General features: G+C 39.8%; 1 protein-coding gene across 1 annotated transcript in view; it reads right to left on the bottom strand.

The window, feature by feature from the left end:
• The window catches only part of LOC126236034 (TBC1 domain family member 16), a 105,407-nt gene that overhangs the window by 20,101 nt on the left and 65,168 nt on the right, over positions 1 to 20,138 (bottom strand). The window contains exons 8-9 of the mRNA XM_049945066.1: positions 15,173 to 15,316; positions 7,678 to 7,864 (exon numbers count right to left, since the gene is read on the bottom strand). Coding sequence (XP_049801023.1) covers positions 7,678 to 7,864; positions 15,173 to 15,316 — 331 coding nt within the window. The remainder of the gene's footprint in view (positions 1 to 7,677; positions 7,865 to 15,172; positions 15,317 to 20,138) is intronic.

Below are 20,138 nucleotides of genomic sequence, written 5' to 3'. Positions count from 1 at the left end.
ATACTTTTTTGGGTCAGTTCACTGAAAATGTAAAAAGAGGGTTTTACAGTATGTTTTCATGTAACATTCCTTTCATCTCAGCCCGAGATGCTGGAGTTGGCAGTCGTGTGTGCGGGAAGTGTGCTTGCTTCGTGTGTGTGTGTGTGTGTGTGTGTGTGTGTGTGTGTGTGTGTGTGTGTGCCTTACTGCCAAGACTGTGGCCAAAAGCTAAATGTGAGTGTCTTTTAATTTTGCCTGTCTGCAACTTGGCATGTCTTTTTATGGAAAGTAGCACTCTGTCTCTTCCTATACTGCTGATACTCCTACCTGGAGTTTTGTTCAAAATATTAAATTAAAATAATTTAAATTATCCTATTTAAAAAAATTTAAAATAATTGTTTTTGTTCTTTCCAACAGCAATTACCTCTACTTGTTTCTCTACAGTATACAAAGCACCAATCACAAAGGCAGTGGCTGAATGCTGACAAAAACACATGTGCGGGTTTTACTCTTCGTTCCAATCATATGCAATGGTGTAGATAAACCACGGAAGCAAAAGTCTTTCATAAAACCACAATAAAAAGATGATCATTATAAAGTTACAGCAAATAAAACTTGTAGCACAATACTGGTTAACACACACTACAGTTGACGGCTTCATAAACAGAGAACAGCAGGCACAAAATCTACAGCTTGCTGTTGACAAGGTCACTTGGTTCAGGGACATCCTGGGTGAGAAAGAGTGCAGAAACTGCCATCATGTTACGGAGCATCTTGAGGAGGAATGTTTATGTCTGATATCAGATTGTACCAATCTAAGACTGCACACCTAGTACGGATTTGTGTATTTCACGTAGAAGTAACAACGGTTCTTAAAAGCCCATTACAGAGATGGCCATCCTCAAAAGCAGTGTTTATTTGTATAAATGACTGCAAAATTAAATTAAAGCTGTTGTGATACAATTCAATTAACAGAAGGAAGGTTGCTACAAGAGTCACTATAATCAGATCATGGTTACCATTAAGGCAGTAACACATTATACTTTTCTGACCCTCCAAACACAGTGAACCTATAATACACGTGGCTGCATCCCAACAATTCGACAATGAAAATCCTGTTTACTGTACTAATGCTATGTTACACTATCAATAACTTCGCATATGGTCTGTGTTTTCTACTTTGTTCCAATGCTGACTCTGAGCAGGAATACAATGCACTTTCTGCAGAAATCTGTATGAAAATCAATGGTAAAGGACATGATAACATCAAAGAAAACATAGGTGAAATGTGTGATATCAGCGTTCGATACCACACTTGTTAGGGTTTGCAGTTATTGAACATGGTCCATACTAGTATCGCTGGACCCGCAAATTGAGACTAGCGCTGCTCCATGGCTTGCAACAAGTCTCTAGCATGCACTCGGCCACTCTACATCTACATCTACATCCATACTCCGCAAGCCACCTGACGGTGTGTGGCGGAGGGTACCCTGAGTACCTCTATCGGTTCTCCCTTCTATTCCAGTCTCATATTGTTCGTGGAAAGAAGGATTGTCTGTATGCTTCTGTGTGGGCTCTAATCTCTCTGATTTTATCCTCATGGTCTCTTCGCGAGATATACGTAGGAGGGAGCAATATACTGCTGGACTCTTCGGTGAAGGTATGTTCTCGAAACTTTAACAAAAGCCCGTACCGAGCTACTGAGCGTCTCTCCTGCAGAGTCTTCCACTGGAGTTTATCTATCATCTCCGTAACGCTTTCACAATTACTAAATGATCCTGTAACGAAGCGCGCTGCTCTCCGTTGGATCTTCTCTATCTCTTCTATCAACCCTATCTGGTACGGATCCCACACCGCTGAGCAGTATTCAAGCAGTGGGCGAACAAGCGTACTGTAACCTACTTCCTTTGTTTTCGGATTGCTTGCAAACCCTAACAAGCTTGCTTGAGACGTCAAGCAGGAAAGTAGTATAGCCTTCAGCTGATAGGAAGCAACCTCTAACAAGGTGCTTAGTTAAAGTATGGCCTACGTCATGCCTCATATAGCTCCTGTACCATCAGTTAAGTACAATACATTATTTTTTGCCAACGACTTCTAATTATTTTAGTCGTTGCAGCCCAGACTTCACTGACAACCTGCTGTATATACAAAGAAGAGATTTGTATGTTTCTATTTAGCATTGGCCACCAGTCATTCACATTGGCGACAATTCGTTCATCATCATCATAACAACTGGCGACAAGGGTAAAAGTATTTCGTCGTTCTTTAACAGTGTCGACGATGTACAGTGCATATCTCTTGTTCATTTCTTTCGTCGTTATTTGGAAGTGGCAACGCAGATTATTTGGAAAGCAGAGCTGATTCAACGATATGTCAGAGACAAGAGGTTTATTTCATTTGTGTTTACAATATCTCTGTTTATGTGTGTTTACAGACTATAAACCCGACTGCTCCATCCTTCCTCTCCGCACTGTGTGAGTCCAAGAGTGGAAGACATTTTCTCCTGCTCCCACTTGTGATTCTTTGATCTATTTGTGATGGCAGAATCAGCAGCCCAATGCACTACTGCAAGACTTGGGACAGCTCGTCCAGGGACATCAACATGCTGTTGCACACGTACCGTCTGCACAGGAGCCGACCGTACAGTGGGCCACAGCCCTGCCATTTTGAGCATTCGATGCCAGCGTGGAAAGCTGCTAGGAGTGGCACGCACAGTTTTCACACTACCTTGCCGCATATGACATCCAAGGTACAACAAAGCTGCATGCCCTTTTATCTTGTGTAGGAGTGGCATTGTACAGAATTCTCCTCAAACTCTTCCCGAGAAGTTCTCCTGATCAGCACAGTTTTGAAGAACTTGTTCGGGCATTAACCAACTATTACAAGGAAAAACATAAATATTGTGACTAAGCAGTACACATTTCTCTGCCCAACAAGTGCCCCTCAGCAGAATTACCGTGAATGGGTAGCCACTTTGCAAGGCCTCACTCGCAACTGTGAATTTTCTTGTTCTTTTGGAATATCATATTCTGATGGTATAGGATGCTATTGTGCAAAACGTGCCGGACACACTCTTTAGAGAGCAAATTCTTAAATTATCCAACCCCACTTTAGAACAAGTGTTGGACATTTTGGACAGACAGGGCACTTTGGACTTTGCTGAAAATTCTTTCAAATTGCCTCCCACTGTCTGTTAGGTTAGAAAGCCAGCTGTGCGCGCATCACACATACATGCCGCTGTACTGGCTCGGCACGCTTCTGCCCAATACACTTCTGGGAAACAGACACCTGTTATGTGCCGACAGCAGCCGCCTACTTTGCGTTCATGCCAGCAATGTAATTCAAAGCACTCGCACCAGAATTGCACATCGCACAAGGCCGTGTGCCATTTTTGCAACAAGAAGGGACATGTACAGGCAGTGTGCCTCAAATTACAAAAATATGACTCGATATCAAGTTTCTGGACAAAGTAGCTTCCGCCGGAACGGTTCCTGATATAAGACTTCCTATCACAAAGAGCCACAAGCAATGGAAATAAATGTTGTAAATTTGCCTCCAGTACCTGTGCCTTTGTCCGATTGTGACAATTTTGCTTGTAAGGTTAGTGCACACCGACGAAAGACGTCTCGCCAGGCCTGATCTGCCCGTCCACATTTGTGAGTGAACATGGCTTCTCAGACCGACATTTTTCACCGATGGCACAAAATACCTTTTGTCGACTTGAACATTCGGAATCATACGATTCCTTTTCAGTTGGACACTGGAGCATCTGTTTCATAAATGAATCGTAAAACTTATGAATTGCTTGGTTCACCTCCATTGTGCATGAAAATGTTATGTTAGCTACCTATAGTGGTCAAAGTATCCTGGTATCAGGACTGTGTAGTTTGCTAGTGACATACTGTGGACAAACATGAGTGGTTTTTTTTTCATGTAGCATGTTCACCCTCATCTGTAAATATTTTTGGTCTTGATTTATTTGCTGTATTCTCCTTAACTGTGCGCGATAACATACTAGCTGTCACTAAAAGTATTCCCACAGACAGTGTTTCTGAACTATGTCAAGAGTTTGCTGATATTTTTTCACCAGGTGTAGGTTGCGTGAAAAATTTTCAGGCACATGTTGAATTGCAGGACAATGCACAGCCTAAATTTTTCCATGCTCACACAGTGCCTCACGCGCTTCACGACGAAGTTGCTAAAACATTGGATCAACTTGAGGCTCAAAGAGTGGCTGAACCAGTGACAGAATCACTATGGGCTTCACCGTTGGTTATATTAACGAAACCATGAGGCAAATTCCGACTGCATGGATTGTAAAGCCACAGTCATTCCTCAACTTGTTACATTTCCTTTGCCACGTCCAGAAGACCTGTTTGACAAATTGTGTCCAGGCAAATATTTTTCTAAGTTAGATTTGCAAGAAGTGTATCTTCAAATTCCTGTGGATGAAGAATCCCAGAAGATTCTCATCATGAATACCCATTTAGGTCCCTACAAATTTAAGAGACTTCCATTCAGATGTGCCTCTGCCCCAGTACTATTTCAGCAGTACTTGTAGACTCTTTGTGCGTCGATTCCTTTGGCGTGTAATTACCTAGATGACATCATAGTTTCTGGTTCTACACAGTATGAACATTTGCATCATTTGAGACAGTTATTTGAAGTGCTACGTGAGAATGGATTTAGACTCAATAGGGACAAGTGTAATTTTTTTCTGAACAGTTATCTTACTTGGGACACGTAATAAACTCTCAAGGCATCCATCCGGGTCCGGATCATTTAAGAGCAGTATCAGAATTACCAGACACCCAAGACAGTTAAAGAATTACAATCCATCCTTGGAATGCTCAATTATTATCACAAGTTTTTGCCTAATGCCTCATCTCTCGCAGCACCATTACATCGACTACGTTGAAAGAACGTTCCATTCATTTAGTCGCCTGAAAGTGAACATGCTTTTCAGCAGCTTAAATTTGCATTGTTATCTAGTACATGTCTTACGCCCTTCGATCCTACATAACCTCTTGTCCTCATGGTTGACGCTTCAGATTTCGGGATTGGGGCTGTTCTTGCTTACAAATTTGGTTTGCGTGATTGCCCAATCGGATTTGCATCAAAGCCACTCTCCTCTGTGCAGCGTAACTACTCACAGATCGAGAAGGAAGCTCTCACTTTGATTTTTGGTTACAAAATTCCACGGCTTCTTATATGGTCGCAAGTTTACAGTTCTCACCGACCACAAGTCTTTGACGTCTTTGTTTCACCCATCAGACCCCGTGCCTCTGCATACGGCTCAAAAATTTATTCGTTGGTCACTATTTTTGTCACAGTACTGTTATGACATCTTGCATCGGCCTACTGCCCAGCACAATAATGCCGACACGTTATACCAATTGCCAACAGCTGAAGACACGCTGTTCAACTCTTCCGAACAGGCTTGTATGTTCATAGATGTGCAAAATGATGATAATGTGGAAAGTTTTCCTGTTGACTTTGGTCATATAGCCACAGCAACAGTTAACAACCCAGTATTAAATGTTGTTTTGTGTTCTGCCACAATGCAATGGCCTTTGTCTAAAAATCAGATTGAAGATCCGTTGGTTCGTCGTTTTTTTGTTTGCAGAGTTCAAAACCTTTTGTGAATCTAATGGTATTCAGCATTTAACTTCAGCACCGTCCACTCCTCAAGCAAACAGCCACTCTTGCTCGGGACGTTAAGTAGGAAAGTAATATTACAGCCTTCAGCTGATAGGAAGCAACCCCTAACAAGGCGCTTAGTTAAAGTATGGCCTATGTCATGCCTCTATAGCTCTCTGTTTGTAATTATGTTCATCCTGACTATGAAGACTCCTGTACCACCAGTTAAGTACAACATATTATTTTTTACCAATGACTTCTAATAATTTAGTCGTTGCAGCCCAGATCATGCAGCCAGCTCCTTATTGACTTCACTGACAAAACTGCTGTATATGCAAAGAAGAGATTTGTATGTTTTTAGCATTGGCCACCAGCCATTCACATTGGCGACAATTTGTTCGTCGTCATCATAACAAAATGTTGTAACATGGACTTGTTAATTGCGGGAAAAAATTTGTTGACTTCTGTTGGGACCAATGAAAATGAACGTAAAAAAAATCAGGTAAACATAAAATGCGGGAACTTGAAAATAGTGTTTTAGTGTAGCTACTTGAAAACTGCTGTGGTTGGATATGAACTTCTCAAGAGAAGTATGTAAAATTCCACCAATTCAAGATCAAATTAGCTGCAGGTTAATGCAGGAAACCAGTGTTCCTGATGTTTGTGGTGACACTGGCAATAAATCTTTATACATATTCCTCAACACTGAGTAACATGTAGAATTAGTCAGTTAATATAATAAGAACTGGAATATTTTTCTCATGAACAATTAATTGTAGTTTGGGAAGAATATAACCTTAACTACACCTTCAATTGTGGGGTATATTTTCAAGGATTTTTTTGTAAAATAAACTGGAGAACTTAAAAACTGCATAAGTGTCTTTGGAACTTCTGACACATTGTGAAGATTGTGACAACTTACATAAGATTTAAACTTCCATAATCAAAATTTTGAATTTTGCACAGAAAGTATAAGCTTTTACTGTCTGCCACCAGGAAGCAGTTTCACCTGCAATTGATCGGCTCATCCAATAAGCACGAAGATTTGATGTCCCTAGATACATGAGTAAATTCTAACCTAGCAGTTTTAGAAACAAATAAGTAATATCTGAAATCCAGAAGTATTCATAAGCATATCTTTACATAGCTGACCCCATCCAGAAACCTGCACTCTTTGGGAGTAATTCACTTCGGTAACATCTATGTTCATAAAAGGTTGACTGCCATATCACTTGCATCACAATATATAGCAACCTGTATTATCTTTCATGAACTTTTTTCTTTCATTCTACGACTAAATTCCATTCCGGTCATTTCTGTGTGTCAACAAAATAGAATTTTATACACTTGTGTATTATATCAAGAAATTTTGTGTTCAGTGACTGTAAAGTAAAACTATTGTGGTGGTAATCTTCTGTCAGACTTTGTATGTGATTACCCTGCCACTGCCATACCATTTCAGAGTACTGTGAAAGTATCTACCTGTGATAAACTTTCATGTAAGATCTGAGACTGTCCATCATGGTGATGTTAGTGACGATAAATATAAATAGCAGTCAAATTTATTTAAAGCACTGTTGTGTATATTACTGGTGGATTTACTTAAAACCAGTTTTCAGCAATATGATGGTCTTCAGCCAATGAGACACCAAGAGGAAACTAGAAACTGAAGATAGAAAACCATCCATGCTGTGTGTGTGTGTGTTTCTTAACAAAATAATCAGTCCATGTTTATATGCCTTCCTACCATTAAAAGTCTCTATGAGGTAGCTGCACATATTATCACTTTGCTGTCTGTACAATAAAGATCACACATTTCTTAAGGCATACTGGTACAGCCAAGACAAAGAGCAGAGAGTGGTTAGTTTCGGTAATCTCTAAAAATAAGCAGAAGAATGGGAATTCAAAATCAAAATTTACATATTTTGTATTGATGTAAAATATGATACATTTTCAATCTTTTTTATGAGCCCGTCAACCACAAAATGCCTCAACTACTGCATATGATGAGTTGTTACCTTTGCTTCTTCCATTTTTTAAATGTAAACAGTAAATTACCAGATTTTTGTCCATGTCATTATCTGTAGGCGTGCAGACAAATATGGCTTTTTGCATTAGCCCAACAAAACACCAAAATGCATCAGATTCGTTTCTGATCTCAGCTAATACTGGTGCTAAGAGATCTGACATGCCTTGGGTGTAGCCAAATCCTGGATTGTAAACAGCATAATTTAACAGAATGTTTCTGCAACAGACAAAAAAGACAGGAATAAAAAGAGTATAGTAATACTGAACACTATAATAATTATTATATTACGCAACAAAAAATGTGTTGAGATCCACAGGTGTTTACACCAACTGGAAAATAATAACAAATAACAGAAACAGTTGAGTAACATTAACTTAAGCTGTCATACAGTGAAGTATGAGTTCTGCAAACACATTGGAAACATGATATGATAAGATTCAGAACTAATTACAATGCAATGAAACAACTTCATTGTTTTTAGCCACTGTTTATTGTCACAAATGCTTTATAATGAGTTAGACTACAGAATAAGTTAGCAATCACCTAAATTATGGGACAGCATGGCTGTCATACAAAAATGTATATAAAGGCAACAAAGGAAGGACCACACACCATCAGAAAAAAAGAACCTTATTATATCAGTAGCTCTCATGGAAATCAGTACTCCCTGAGTGCTTGGAATGCATAAGTATCTTTTCCAAGTTAACAGATTATCTTGTCACAGCTTAACATTTGTTTTCCTGTTTATCAATGGAAGAGACATATTATGGATGTTTTGATGAAGTATCAGTAGCACTATCAATGATGACATTCATTCTGAGGTTTTGCTACATATCCTTCATGCAAAATAGCTTTTCAAGCGTTGTTCTTGTCATTTCTCATGATAGTTTTGTCTGAAGACAGCCTAGTAATCAAAAAACTGTCTAACAAGTTAAAGAAATACTGTAGCATTTCCAGTGTTTGTGTTTTCATTGACAGATCTTATTTCAAAAAAAGAACAGTACTGTTACAGGTGTCAAAGTGGCAGACTAGTGCAAAACTTAGTAACTGCTGATTTCCAAGGAGATTTAACATGAAAAAAGATTACCAGATCATCCCATTCCCTTCTCTTCTGCTTTGTTGTCATTACTGAACAAATGGTGATCAATATAGAATGCTACTCCTACCCCCCTTTATAACCTGGTAATTTGCATTTCAGCTTGAATCATCAGTACACTTTACATGGTTAATTAGTGAGGAAAGAAGGTAAAATGCATTAAATTTATTATTTGTAATGTGGATGTTACAATCAAAAATGAGATCGACAGGAAGTGCAAAATGGCTAAGCAGGGATGGCTAGAGGACAAATGTAAGGATGTAGAGGCCTATCTCACTAGGGGTAAGATAGATACTGCCTACAGGAAAATTAAAGAGACCTTTGGAGAGAAGAGAACGACTTGTATGAATATCAAGAGCTCAGATGCAAACCCAGTTCTAAGCAAAGAAGGGAAAGCAGAAAGGTGGAAGGAGTATATGGAGGATCTATACAAGGGCGATGCACTTGAGGACAATATTATGGAAATGGAAGAGGATGTAGATGAAGATGAAATGGGAGATATGATACTGCGTGAAGAGTTTGACAAGGCACTGAAAGACCTGAGTCGAAACAAGGCCCCCGGAGTAGACAACATTCCATTGGAACTACTGACGGCCTTGGGAGAGCCAGTCCTGACAAAACTCTACCATCTGGTGAGCAAGATGTATGAAACAGGCGAAATACCCTCAGACTTCAAGAAGAATATAATAATTCCAATCCCAAAGAAAGCAGGTGTTGACAGATGTGAAAATTACCGAACTATCAGTTTAATAAGTCACAGCTGCAAAATACTAACACGAATTCTTTACAGACGAATGGAAAAACTAGTAGAAGCCAACCTCGGGGAAGATCAGTTTGGATTCCGTAGAAACACTGGAACACGTGAGGCAATACTGACCTTACGACTTATCTTAGAAGAAAGATTAAGGAAAGGCAAACCTACGTTTCTAGCATTTGTAGACTTAGAGAAAGCTTTTGACAATGTTGACTGGAATACTCTCTTTCAAATTCTAAAGGTGGCAGGGGTAAAATACAGGGCGCGAAAGGCTATTTACAATTTGTACAGAAACCAGATGGCAGTTATAAGAGTCGAGGGACATGAAAGGGAAGCAGTGGTTGGGAAGGCAGTAAGACAGGGTTGTAGCCTCTCCCCGATGTTGTTCAATCTGTATATTGAGCAAGCAGTAAAGGAAACAAAAGAAAAATTCGGAGTAGGTATTAAAATTCATGGAGAAGAAATAAAAACTTTGAGGTTCGCCGATGACATTGTAATTCTGTCAGAGACAGCAAAGGACTTGGAAGAGCAGTTGAATGGAATGGACAGTGTCTTGAAAGGAGGATATAAGATGAACATCAACAAAAGCAAAACAAGGATAATGGAATGTAGTCTAATTAAGTCGGGTGATGCTGATGGAATTAGATTAGGAAATGAGGCACTTAAAGTAGTAAAGGAGTTTTGCTATTTGGGGAGCAAAATAACTGATGATGGTCAAAGTAGAGAGGATATAAAATGTAGGCTGGCAATGGCAAGGAAAGCGTTTCTGAAGAAGAGAAATTTGTTAACATCCAGTATTGATTTAAGTGTCAGGAATCATTTCTGAAAGTATTCGTATGGAGTGTAGCCATGTATGGAAGTAAACATGGACGATAAATAGTTTGGACAAGAAGAGAATAGAAGCTTTCGAAATGTGGTGCTACAGAAGAATGCTGAAGATTAGATGGGTAGATCACATAACTAATGAGGAAGTATTGAATAGGATTGGGGAGAAGAGAAGTTTGTGGCACAACTTGACCAGAAGAAGGGATCGGTTGGTAGGACATGTTCTGAGGCATCAAGGGATCACCAATTTAGTATTGGAGGGCAGCATGGAGGGTAAAAATCGTAGAGGGAGACCAAGAGATGAATACACTAAGCAGATTCAGAAGGATGTAGGTTGCAGTAGGTACTGGGAGATGAAAAAGCTTGCACAGGATAGAGTAGCATGGAGAGCTGCATCAAACCAGTCTCAGGACTGAAGACCACAACAACAACAACAACATGTTACAATGCTTATATCAACCTCATAAGTTTGTTAGAAACAAGAAGTGGAAAATATAAAGCATGGGTTGTTAACTTTAGTGCCACAGTACTCTAACCACATGAGACAATCACTTATTCCTTAGGCCTGGAAACCTATGTTTCATGATTTCAGTCACTCCAAACTTTGTACTGCAAGGATTCACACTTGTTATGCTGTCTCTGTATTTATCCATCAATGTCTGCAATTTTTTTATCATTTCTGGTAACTGGTAGAATTCCTGTGTTCTAAATACAAATTGTATGTGAAAGTAATAATTATTTCAAATGTACAACAGCTCATTACACAAGGAAAACAAACACACACACACACACACACACACACACACACACACACACACATATTAAATTTATGTGTAAGTACCAATCAACATGAAAAAATATTTGAATCTGACGTAGCAAGGTTGTTAAGGATTTTACGAGTAGAAGTAAAACAGATAGAGACATACGTTAGCTTATAATGACTTCTTCAATCGAAACAGCCACTCCCTTTTCCAAGAGAGAAGAGGAAGAATAATAAAAAAGAAAGGTGCTCCAAACTGTAAAAAGTCTAAAGATGAGGCTATTGCTCAGAATCGATGATGAAAAATGATGGAAGGTAGGTTTAGAGTTTTAAAATCCCATCAACAATGTCATTAGTGATGGAGCACAGGTTCAAACTGGGAAGGAAATTGTCTGTGTTCTTTCCAAAGAAACCATCCTGGCATTTGCCTTAAATGATTTAGAGAAATCATGGATAACCTAATGTGGATGGCCAGATTTGAATTGTCATATCCCCGAATGCAAGTCCAGTGTGCTAACTACAGCACCACTTTGCTTGGACTGAGATGAGGAAATACACAATAGTAGAATTAACCTTTTTCCTTGAATTCTTTAAGAACACTCACTCACTCACTCACTCACTCGTGTATCATATTATATAACTCCTACCATTACAAAAAACATTTAGATGTATTCAGAAGTTCAGTGATTGAGAGAGCTGGCTACAACAAATTGAACCCATGTATTTCAATATAAACAAGAGTTAAATGATTTCTACTGATATTACTAATAAGCGGTAAAAAATTTACTAATGACCTGGTAAGCACAAGCATTTCTTTGTAGGGTCACTTGCAAATACAGATATTTGTTCCAGCTTCCACTGATTATGTTTATATTGAGGAGTTCCTCACCCCTACTACCTTTTCAGCTGCAGCAGCAAATGACAATACAAATATTGCTGCTTTAGAAGCTCGATGGGTGTTTTCTGCTTTGGCCATTATATATTTTTTTTACCGTAAAGGTAAAACAATTGGCAAATCCTAGTATTAACCGGTGAAACTTAAGATTTGCCATTATGGTGTGGTAAAAGTCCAAAATTTCTCATTATATACATAGATTTCAAACTTTTACCAAGAAACATCGGTAAATGTTAGGATTTACAAATGCAAACTGGTGAAAGCTGCTTCCGTCGTGCAGGTTCAGACAAGTTTCACTGTTGCCAATTTTTTGTTCAGATAAGTTTCTTTGTTGGCAATTATGTATTCTCAGTCCACTCACTGCTGTGTAGTTTCAATCAGTGTCGAGCATTGTGCGTACGGTCACCTTTGCTACTCATTTTAGTGGTGTTTCTTGTTTCTTCTGCAGCTTTGCATCAAAATGAGTGATGTTATGCATAACAGATTTTACGAACTTTTAAGTGAATCAGTGAATAAGAAGAAGGACAACAATTTTTATGTAACTGCTGAGCAATATAATATTCTGTTAAGTGAAGTGAAAAATACAAAAAACATTTCCAATAAAAAATCTGGTCACTACAGACGTTTGAAGCGATATGATGTTCTCAACATCGGAGGTAAAGAGAAACTCATAGCACCGGTGTCTGCTGGAAAAGATGAAATTCGTTATTATGTTTGTTTCGATGAACTGTTTAATGTACTACATAAGACCTACATTGCTATAGGCCATGCCTGCTGAACACAGGTGATTGCGGAACTGAATCATAAGTACAGGAATCTGACTGTTGAATAAATCGTTACTTATTTGAGATTATGTGAACCATGTCAAAAAAAGCAAAAAACATTGAAAAGGGGTGTTGTAAGTGAAACCTGTCACATACAGTGAAATGAATTCACAATGCTAAATTGACTTAATTGATATTCAGGCAAACGCAAACAATAATTCGAAGTTCATACTTGTATACCAAGATCATTTGACAAAATTTGTTATCCTCCGCACAGAAACTTCGAAAAGGGCTGATGAAGTAGCATATCATCTTTTGGACATTTTTACCAGCTTTGGTGCCCCAAGTATCATTGATTCTGGTAATGGTAGAGAGTTTTTAAGCAAGTCATTCAAAGTTTATGTGGGTTGTGGAGTGATATAAAGATAGTCCACGGGAAGCCGAGGCACAGTCAGTCTCAGCGATGAGTCGAAGGAGCAAATCATGATAACGAAAATGTTAACAACTTGGATAGAAACAAATGAAACTTCAAAATGGTCTGAAGGGCTGAGGTTTGTGCAAGCAGTCGAGAATAGGGCTTATCATGAAGGCACCAGATGTTCACCATATGAAGCCATGTTTGGGGTTCCAATGAAAATGGGCATTGCAACTTCAGTTGTTCCACATGATTTAATAAAAAATACAAATTCTGAAGAAGAGTTGGAAACAATGTTAAACAGCACTTCCACTGATTCGCAGGAAATTGAAAATGATGGCCAAGGAATTGATGCCAGTGAATCAAGTACTGGAACTGATGGAACAGAGGTAGAAAGTGCGGATGCAGCAAGTGAGGAAGCACCAAGAGACACAGGATTTTACAACAGTTAACAATGAGACACCAAAACCAGCTGGTGGCTGTGATGAGACACTGACAACTTCCAACAGTGTTAATAACATGAAAGGGATCCGAGAAGCTGCCAAAGAAGGTCTTCAGTTGCAGGCAAAAGAAATGAAAGCAGCCTCATGTAACAAAATTCCAAAACCTTCAGTTGGGCAGAATGTGAGAAGGGCAAAAATTGACACAAAATCTATAATAGCAGTAGCAATAAATATTCAGGATGACAAATTTTATCAACTTGGTACCAAAGCTGGTAAACTGAAGTCATTGTACACTAGGAACCAATTTACATAGTGCAAGGAAAATTTTATCAACGTCAAAGAGGTAGCAAGAGAATAAATTGTCTACGGGAAGTGGTTGCCAAACAATCTTTTGTTCGAGGACAAGGGTTCAAAAAGTTCAATTGCTTAAAAAGTGTTCAACTAAAAAATGCCTGTGTAAATAGTCTTCCATACTATGTAATTCGAAATGCAACAATAGTCAGCCTTGTTGTAACAAAAATTAACTTTCAAAAGGTAACAAATTTAACATTTTTCACTAATATGGAATATTGCTCATTATAATCACACTGGAATTCAAGAATGTTTAAAATACATAAATTTACAATAAATAGAAACTATTTCAATAAATTGCTAAGTTAACGGCCGGCCGGAGTGGCCGTGCGGTTAAAGGCGCTGCAGTCTGGAACCGCAAGACCGCTACGGTCGCAGGTTCGAATCCTGCCTCGGGCATGGATGTTTGTGATGTCCTTAGGTTAGTTAGGTTTAACTAGTTCTAAGTTCTAGGGGACTAATGACCTCAGCAGTTGAGTCCCATAGTGCTCAGAGCCATTTGAACCATTTTGCTAAGTTAACGAATACAGTTTTAGCAGTTGGTATGGGTGCATCCTAAGATTTACCAACATCTCTTGGTAAAAGTTCGAAATCTATGCATATAATAAGAAATTTCAGACTTTTACCACACCGTGATGGTAAGTCTTCGGTTTCACCAGTTAATTCTAGGATTTACCAATCATCTGAATTTTACAGTAACATATACAGGGTGTATCAAAAAGGATGGCGCAAACGTACACGGCTGAAAGTACACGATAATAGAAGCACATATGTCAAGTAAACACGGGCTCTAAAATGCATACCTGTTCATCTTCAGTACTTTGGGACACAACTCTTCTAATGAACAAGTGCTCATAACTTTTAAGGTATGCATTTTAGAGCTCATGTTTACTGGACATTTTTTCTTGTTTTCCACTTCCCAAAATATAGAAAGCAAAGAGCTTGCAGTAGAAGAGATTTGTTTCACAATATTGGAAATCAAGAATATCTTATAGATCTTAGGTTATGCATTTTAGACCCATGTTTACTTGACATTTGTACTTATATTATCGTGTACTTTCAGTTGTGTAAGTTTTAACCATCCTTTTTGATACATACTGTATATAAAAAATCCAGATCCCTCTCATCACTACAGAATATTTTCAACCGTCAAGATAGTGACACATCTTACCTCAAGTGCAAATGGAAAGGACACAAAAATCTATCAAAAATTACACTCACTTCATTACTTCAATGTTTGGATTGTCTTCTCCTGCAAAGTACGGATTTCCCCGATCAGTGCGGACAACATCTTTCTCCACAATACACTGTATATTCCGCCAAAAATTCTCTTGGCTTACTGGGTCCATTTCATTTCTTCTACGACTGGAATTTAAAACAAAAGTGAAGACTCCATAAAGGTTACGCAACAAAATCTACACAAAAGTGCAGCAGTAAAAACAAGATGACACACACACACACACACACACACACACACACACACACACACATTCAAAATGCAAACTGTAGTTCAATCTCTAGCAATTGTATATGTAATGTCTCCCTAGTTCTTCATGAATGTCAGTGACCTTGTCATAAAAACTATCTTATGCACTCTGCCAGTACTCACATATTCAGCCCTACTCCTCCTGAAGCATATATAATCCTGGGAAGGGTAGTCTACAAATATGACCTATAAAGTGGTCTGTGAGCTTTGTCTTGCATTTTATATTAGTATGGCCAGTAAGGTATCAGTCACAATCAATGACAAGAAGTGTTTACACTTTTGATAGGAAATACCCTGTTGCAGGGCATGACGTAGGATGTTAGAAGAGGGATCCTGGTATGTGTTTCAATTGTAGTGACCTGTTCTGATATTTTATCCTCACATATGTAGAGTGGCACAAAAACATTACATGTAGTGGCAGTTTCAAGCTATAATGATGTAGTTGTTCTCTGGTTTACTTTCTGTTGGTTATTCCATACTTTACATTGTGCATACATTCATGTAAGTGTAGATTTAAGCTGTTATCAAGTATATGTGCGAATAAATATCTTGTTTTCCCTGTTACTCTCATATTTAGTGACCCCAAGTGACTATGAAAAGTCCACACCACACCGGCTTCAGAGTTTCGTGCAGTTTTGCAACACTCATGCTTGTAACTTTCGTGCAAGCCACGCCGCACACATTACCACATGAGAATGAACTCACCAGCCACAATTGAACCGGCAGCCAGCGGTGCAATTAACAGAGTGACAATCAAACCCTCACCATTCTGTCAACATAATCCTCTATTATGTTTTGTCCAACTAGAAAGTCAGTTTGTCCTTGCACAAATATCGGTGGATGTGACTAAGTACAGATATTTGGTTGAAGTGCTCACTGAGGATCTACCAGCAGAAGTCCAAGATATTCCAGCCATGCCACCGGATACAGAATGGTGTGCATCGATTAAAAATACATTGATAACACACTTGTTTCAATCAGAAGGAAATTGACTAGAGAAGCTTCTGCTCACTGAGGAGCTCACAGATTGCACTCTACATCTACATCTACATCCATACTCCGCAAGCCAGCTGACAGTGTGTGGCGGAGGGTACCTTGAGTACCTCTATCGGTTCTCCCTTCTATTCCAGTCTCGTATGGTTCGTGGAAAGAAGGATTGTCGGTATGCCTCTGTGTGGGCTCTAATCTCTCTGATTTTATCCTAATGGTCTCTTCGCGAGATATACGTAGGAGGGAGCAATATACTGCTTGACTCCTCGGTGAAGGTATGTTCTCGAAACTTCACCAAAAGCCCGTACCGAGCTACTCTCCTGCAGAGTCTTCCACTGGAGTTTATCTATCATCTCCGTAACGCTTTCGCGATTACTAAATGATCCTGTAACGAAGCGCGCTCCTCTCCGTTGGATCTTCTCTATCTCTTCTATCAACCCATCTGGTACGGATCCCACACAGCTGAGCAGTATTCAAGCAGTGGGCGAACAAGCGTACTGTAACCTACTTCCTTTGTTTTCGGATTGCATTTCCTTAGGATTCTTCCAATGAATCTCAGTCTGGCATCTGCTTTACCGACGATCAACTTTATATGATCATTCCATTTTAAATCACTCCTAATGCGTACTCCCAAATAATTTATGGAATTAACTGCTTCCAGTTGCTGACATTCTATATTGTAGCTAAATGATAAGGGATCTTTCTTTCTATGTATTCGCAGTACATTACACTTGTCTACATTGAGATTCAATTGCCATTCTCTGCACTATGCGTCAATTTGCTGCAGATCCTCCTGCATTTCAGTACACTGAGGTCATGAGTCCCCTAGACTTAGAACTACTTAAACCTAAGGACATCACACACATCCATGCCCGAGGCACGTTTCGAACCTGCGACCATAGCAGCAGCGCGGTTCCGAACTAAAGCGCCTAGAACCGCTCGGCCGCAGCGGCCGGCTCACAAGGTCATTTATGTATATTGTGAATAGCAACGGTCCTATGACACTCCCCTGCAGCACACCTGAAATCACTCTTACTTCGGAAGACTTCTCTCCATTGAGAATGACATGCTGTGTTCTGTTATCTAGGAACTCTTCAATCCAATCACACAATTGGTCTGATAGTCCATATGCTCTTACTTTGTTCATTAAACGACTGTGGGGAACTGTATCGAACGCCTTGCGGAAGTCAAGAAACACGGCATCTACCTGGGAACCCGTGTCTATGGCCCTCTGAGTCACGTGGACGAATAGCACGAGCTGGGTTTCACACGATTGTCTTTTTCGAAACCCATGCTGATTCCTACAGAGTAGGTTTCTAGTCTCCAGAAAAGTCATTATACTCGAACATAATACATGTTCCAAAATTCTACAACTGATAGACGTTAGAGATATAGGTCTATAGTTCTGCACATCTGTTCAACGACCCTTCTAGAAAACGGGGATGACCTGTGCCCTTTTCCAATCCTTTGGAACGCTACGCTCTTCTAGAGACCTACGGTACACCGCTGCAAGAAGGGGGGCAAGTTCCTTCGCGTACTCTGTGTAAAATTGAACTGGTATCCCATCAGGTCCAGCAGCCTTTCCTCTTTTGAGCGATTTTAATTGTTTCTCTATCCCTCTGTCGTCTATTTCGATATCTACCATTTTGTCATCTGTGCGACAATCTAGAGAAGGAACTACAGTGCATTCTTCCTCAGTGAAACAGCTTTGGAAAAAGACATTTAGTATTCCGGCCTTTAGTTCGTCATCCTCTGTTTCAGTACCATTTTGGTCACAGAGTGTCCGGACATTTTGTTTTGATCCACCTACTGCTTTGACATAAGACCAATCACAATCTCTAAGACATTTATGCACATTGGCAAGTAACACTGTAAGTGATGGTGCACTATGGAATATGTGGTCATCCCAATGGCAAGCAGATACCCAAAAAATTCTCACAGTGTGTGCAGGTGATTTAAAGGCACTGGCACAAACTGCTGACAGGACAGCTGAAATGTATCCGGCATGAAGCGTCTCAGTATTGACGCCACAACAACAAGATGTGACCACGGTGACGGTAGCCTCCCTGCAATTGCTAATGGCAGGACTGACCACATAGCTAGATGCATTAAAAATAATGCACAAGTGTCAACGGCTATGACACTCACAGTCAAGAGGTCATAATTAATCAGCATCTGCACAGAACCTATGTTGAACCACAGGAAGATTGGTAATGATTCCCGAAAGTGTACGCCATCTTGCAAGTGGAAGCATGAATCAGACACAGCAGCAGCAGCAACAACTTCTATGATAAACACGTGCTGACTTTTTGTGACGGACCACGATAAAAAACTACAGTACCTGGCTGATACAGGAGCAGAAGTGTCAGAACATCCGACAAAGCACCTACCACACCAAAGCTTTGACGATTGCTCTCTATTCACCACTTATGACTCCAAGATTAGAATGTTTGGTTGAGTAACATAATTCCTTAACCTCAGGCTATGCCGTATGTTTGAATGGCAATTTACAGTGGCAGATATATCACAGCCTATTATCAGAGCAGATTTCTCGTCCTTCTATGACTTACTGCCAGATCTGCGATTTCAGCAATTAATAGATTTCACTACTAAACTGCATACACCAGGGAAAGTGTCACTCCACTAGTGGTATGCACAGTCACAGGTGATACACTGGACGTATGGTTATTGAATGGATACCCTGAGATCACTCAGCAGTCGCCTACTCTCCCACTTGTCAAGCACACCAACCATTCACCACATTTTGACCATGCCAAGGCTGCCAACTAATGCTCGGCCCAGACGTTTGATGCCTAAAGAGCTAAAAGTGGTAAAACAGGAATTGTGAAGCATGCTATCACACGGTATCTGCAGAGTTCCTAGTAGCAGCTCGGCAGCCCCGATTCACATTGTGTCTAAAAAGAATCGATGGCGCCACTGCAGTGACTACTGCCAACTCAATGCAAGGACCATCCCAGACTTGTAGCTAGTCCCACACAGAGAAGACTTTTCTCCAAATGTTCACAGTAAGATGATATTTCCTACCACTGACCTAGTCCGAGCACAGTCTCAGATCCCAGTAGCTACGAAAGACATTCCCAAAACAGCACTGATGATGCCATTCAGCCTATCTGACCTCACCATGACACCACTCAGACTGTGTAATGCAGCTAAGACCTTCCAGTGCTTTATGGATGAGGTGACAAAAGATTTACATTTTTGCTAAGCGTACGTAGATGATATGTTGGGGATTTCCACATCGGAACTAAAACACTTACAGCTTCTGACATATGTTTGACACTATGCACACAGGGACTAGTAATTAAGACTGCCAAGTGTGTTTTTTGGTGTGAAAGAGGTGCTCTTTCTATGATATTTGGTGAATTCACAGGGTATTTACCCACCACAAAAAAGTAGAGGCCATATGCAAATACCCCTAGCCTATCACACTCAGAGAACTATGACGGTTCATAGGAGTAGTAAATTTCTACCAATGGTTCATTAAGAAACATGCACTGATGACTGTACCATTGAACGAACCACGTAAGGGTGCATCGAAGACTAACTACACAGTGCATTGGACTAGCGAGGCAGACAACATGTTTCAGGCTGCTGTGAAAACAGCTATACTAGAGGCCGCCCTATTTGCACACCTGGTCATGGCACACTTGCGCTCATGGTTGATGTTTCATCCACTGTCATTGGTGCTGC

The sequence above is a fragment of the Schistocerca nitens genome, chromosome 2 (genome assembly GCF_023898315.1).
Source record: "Schistocerca nitens isolate TAMUIC-IGC-003100 chromosome 2, iqSchNite1.1, whole genome shotgun sequence".
Classification (NCBI taxonomy): Eukaryota; Metazoa; Arthropoda; class Insecta; order Orthoptera; family Acrididae; genus Schistocerca; species Schistocerca nitens.
Note: the sequence above shows the minus strand (reverse complement) of the source record. Positions and strands in the feature narration are given on the sequence as shown.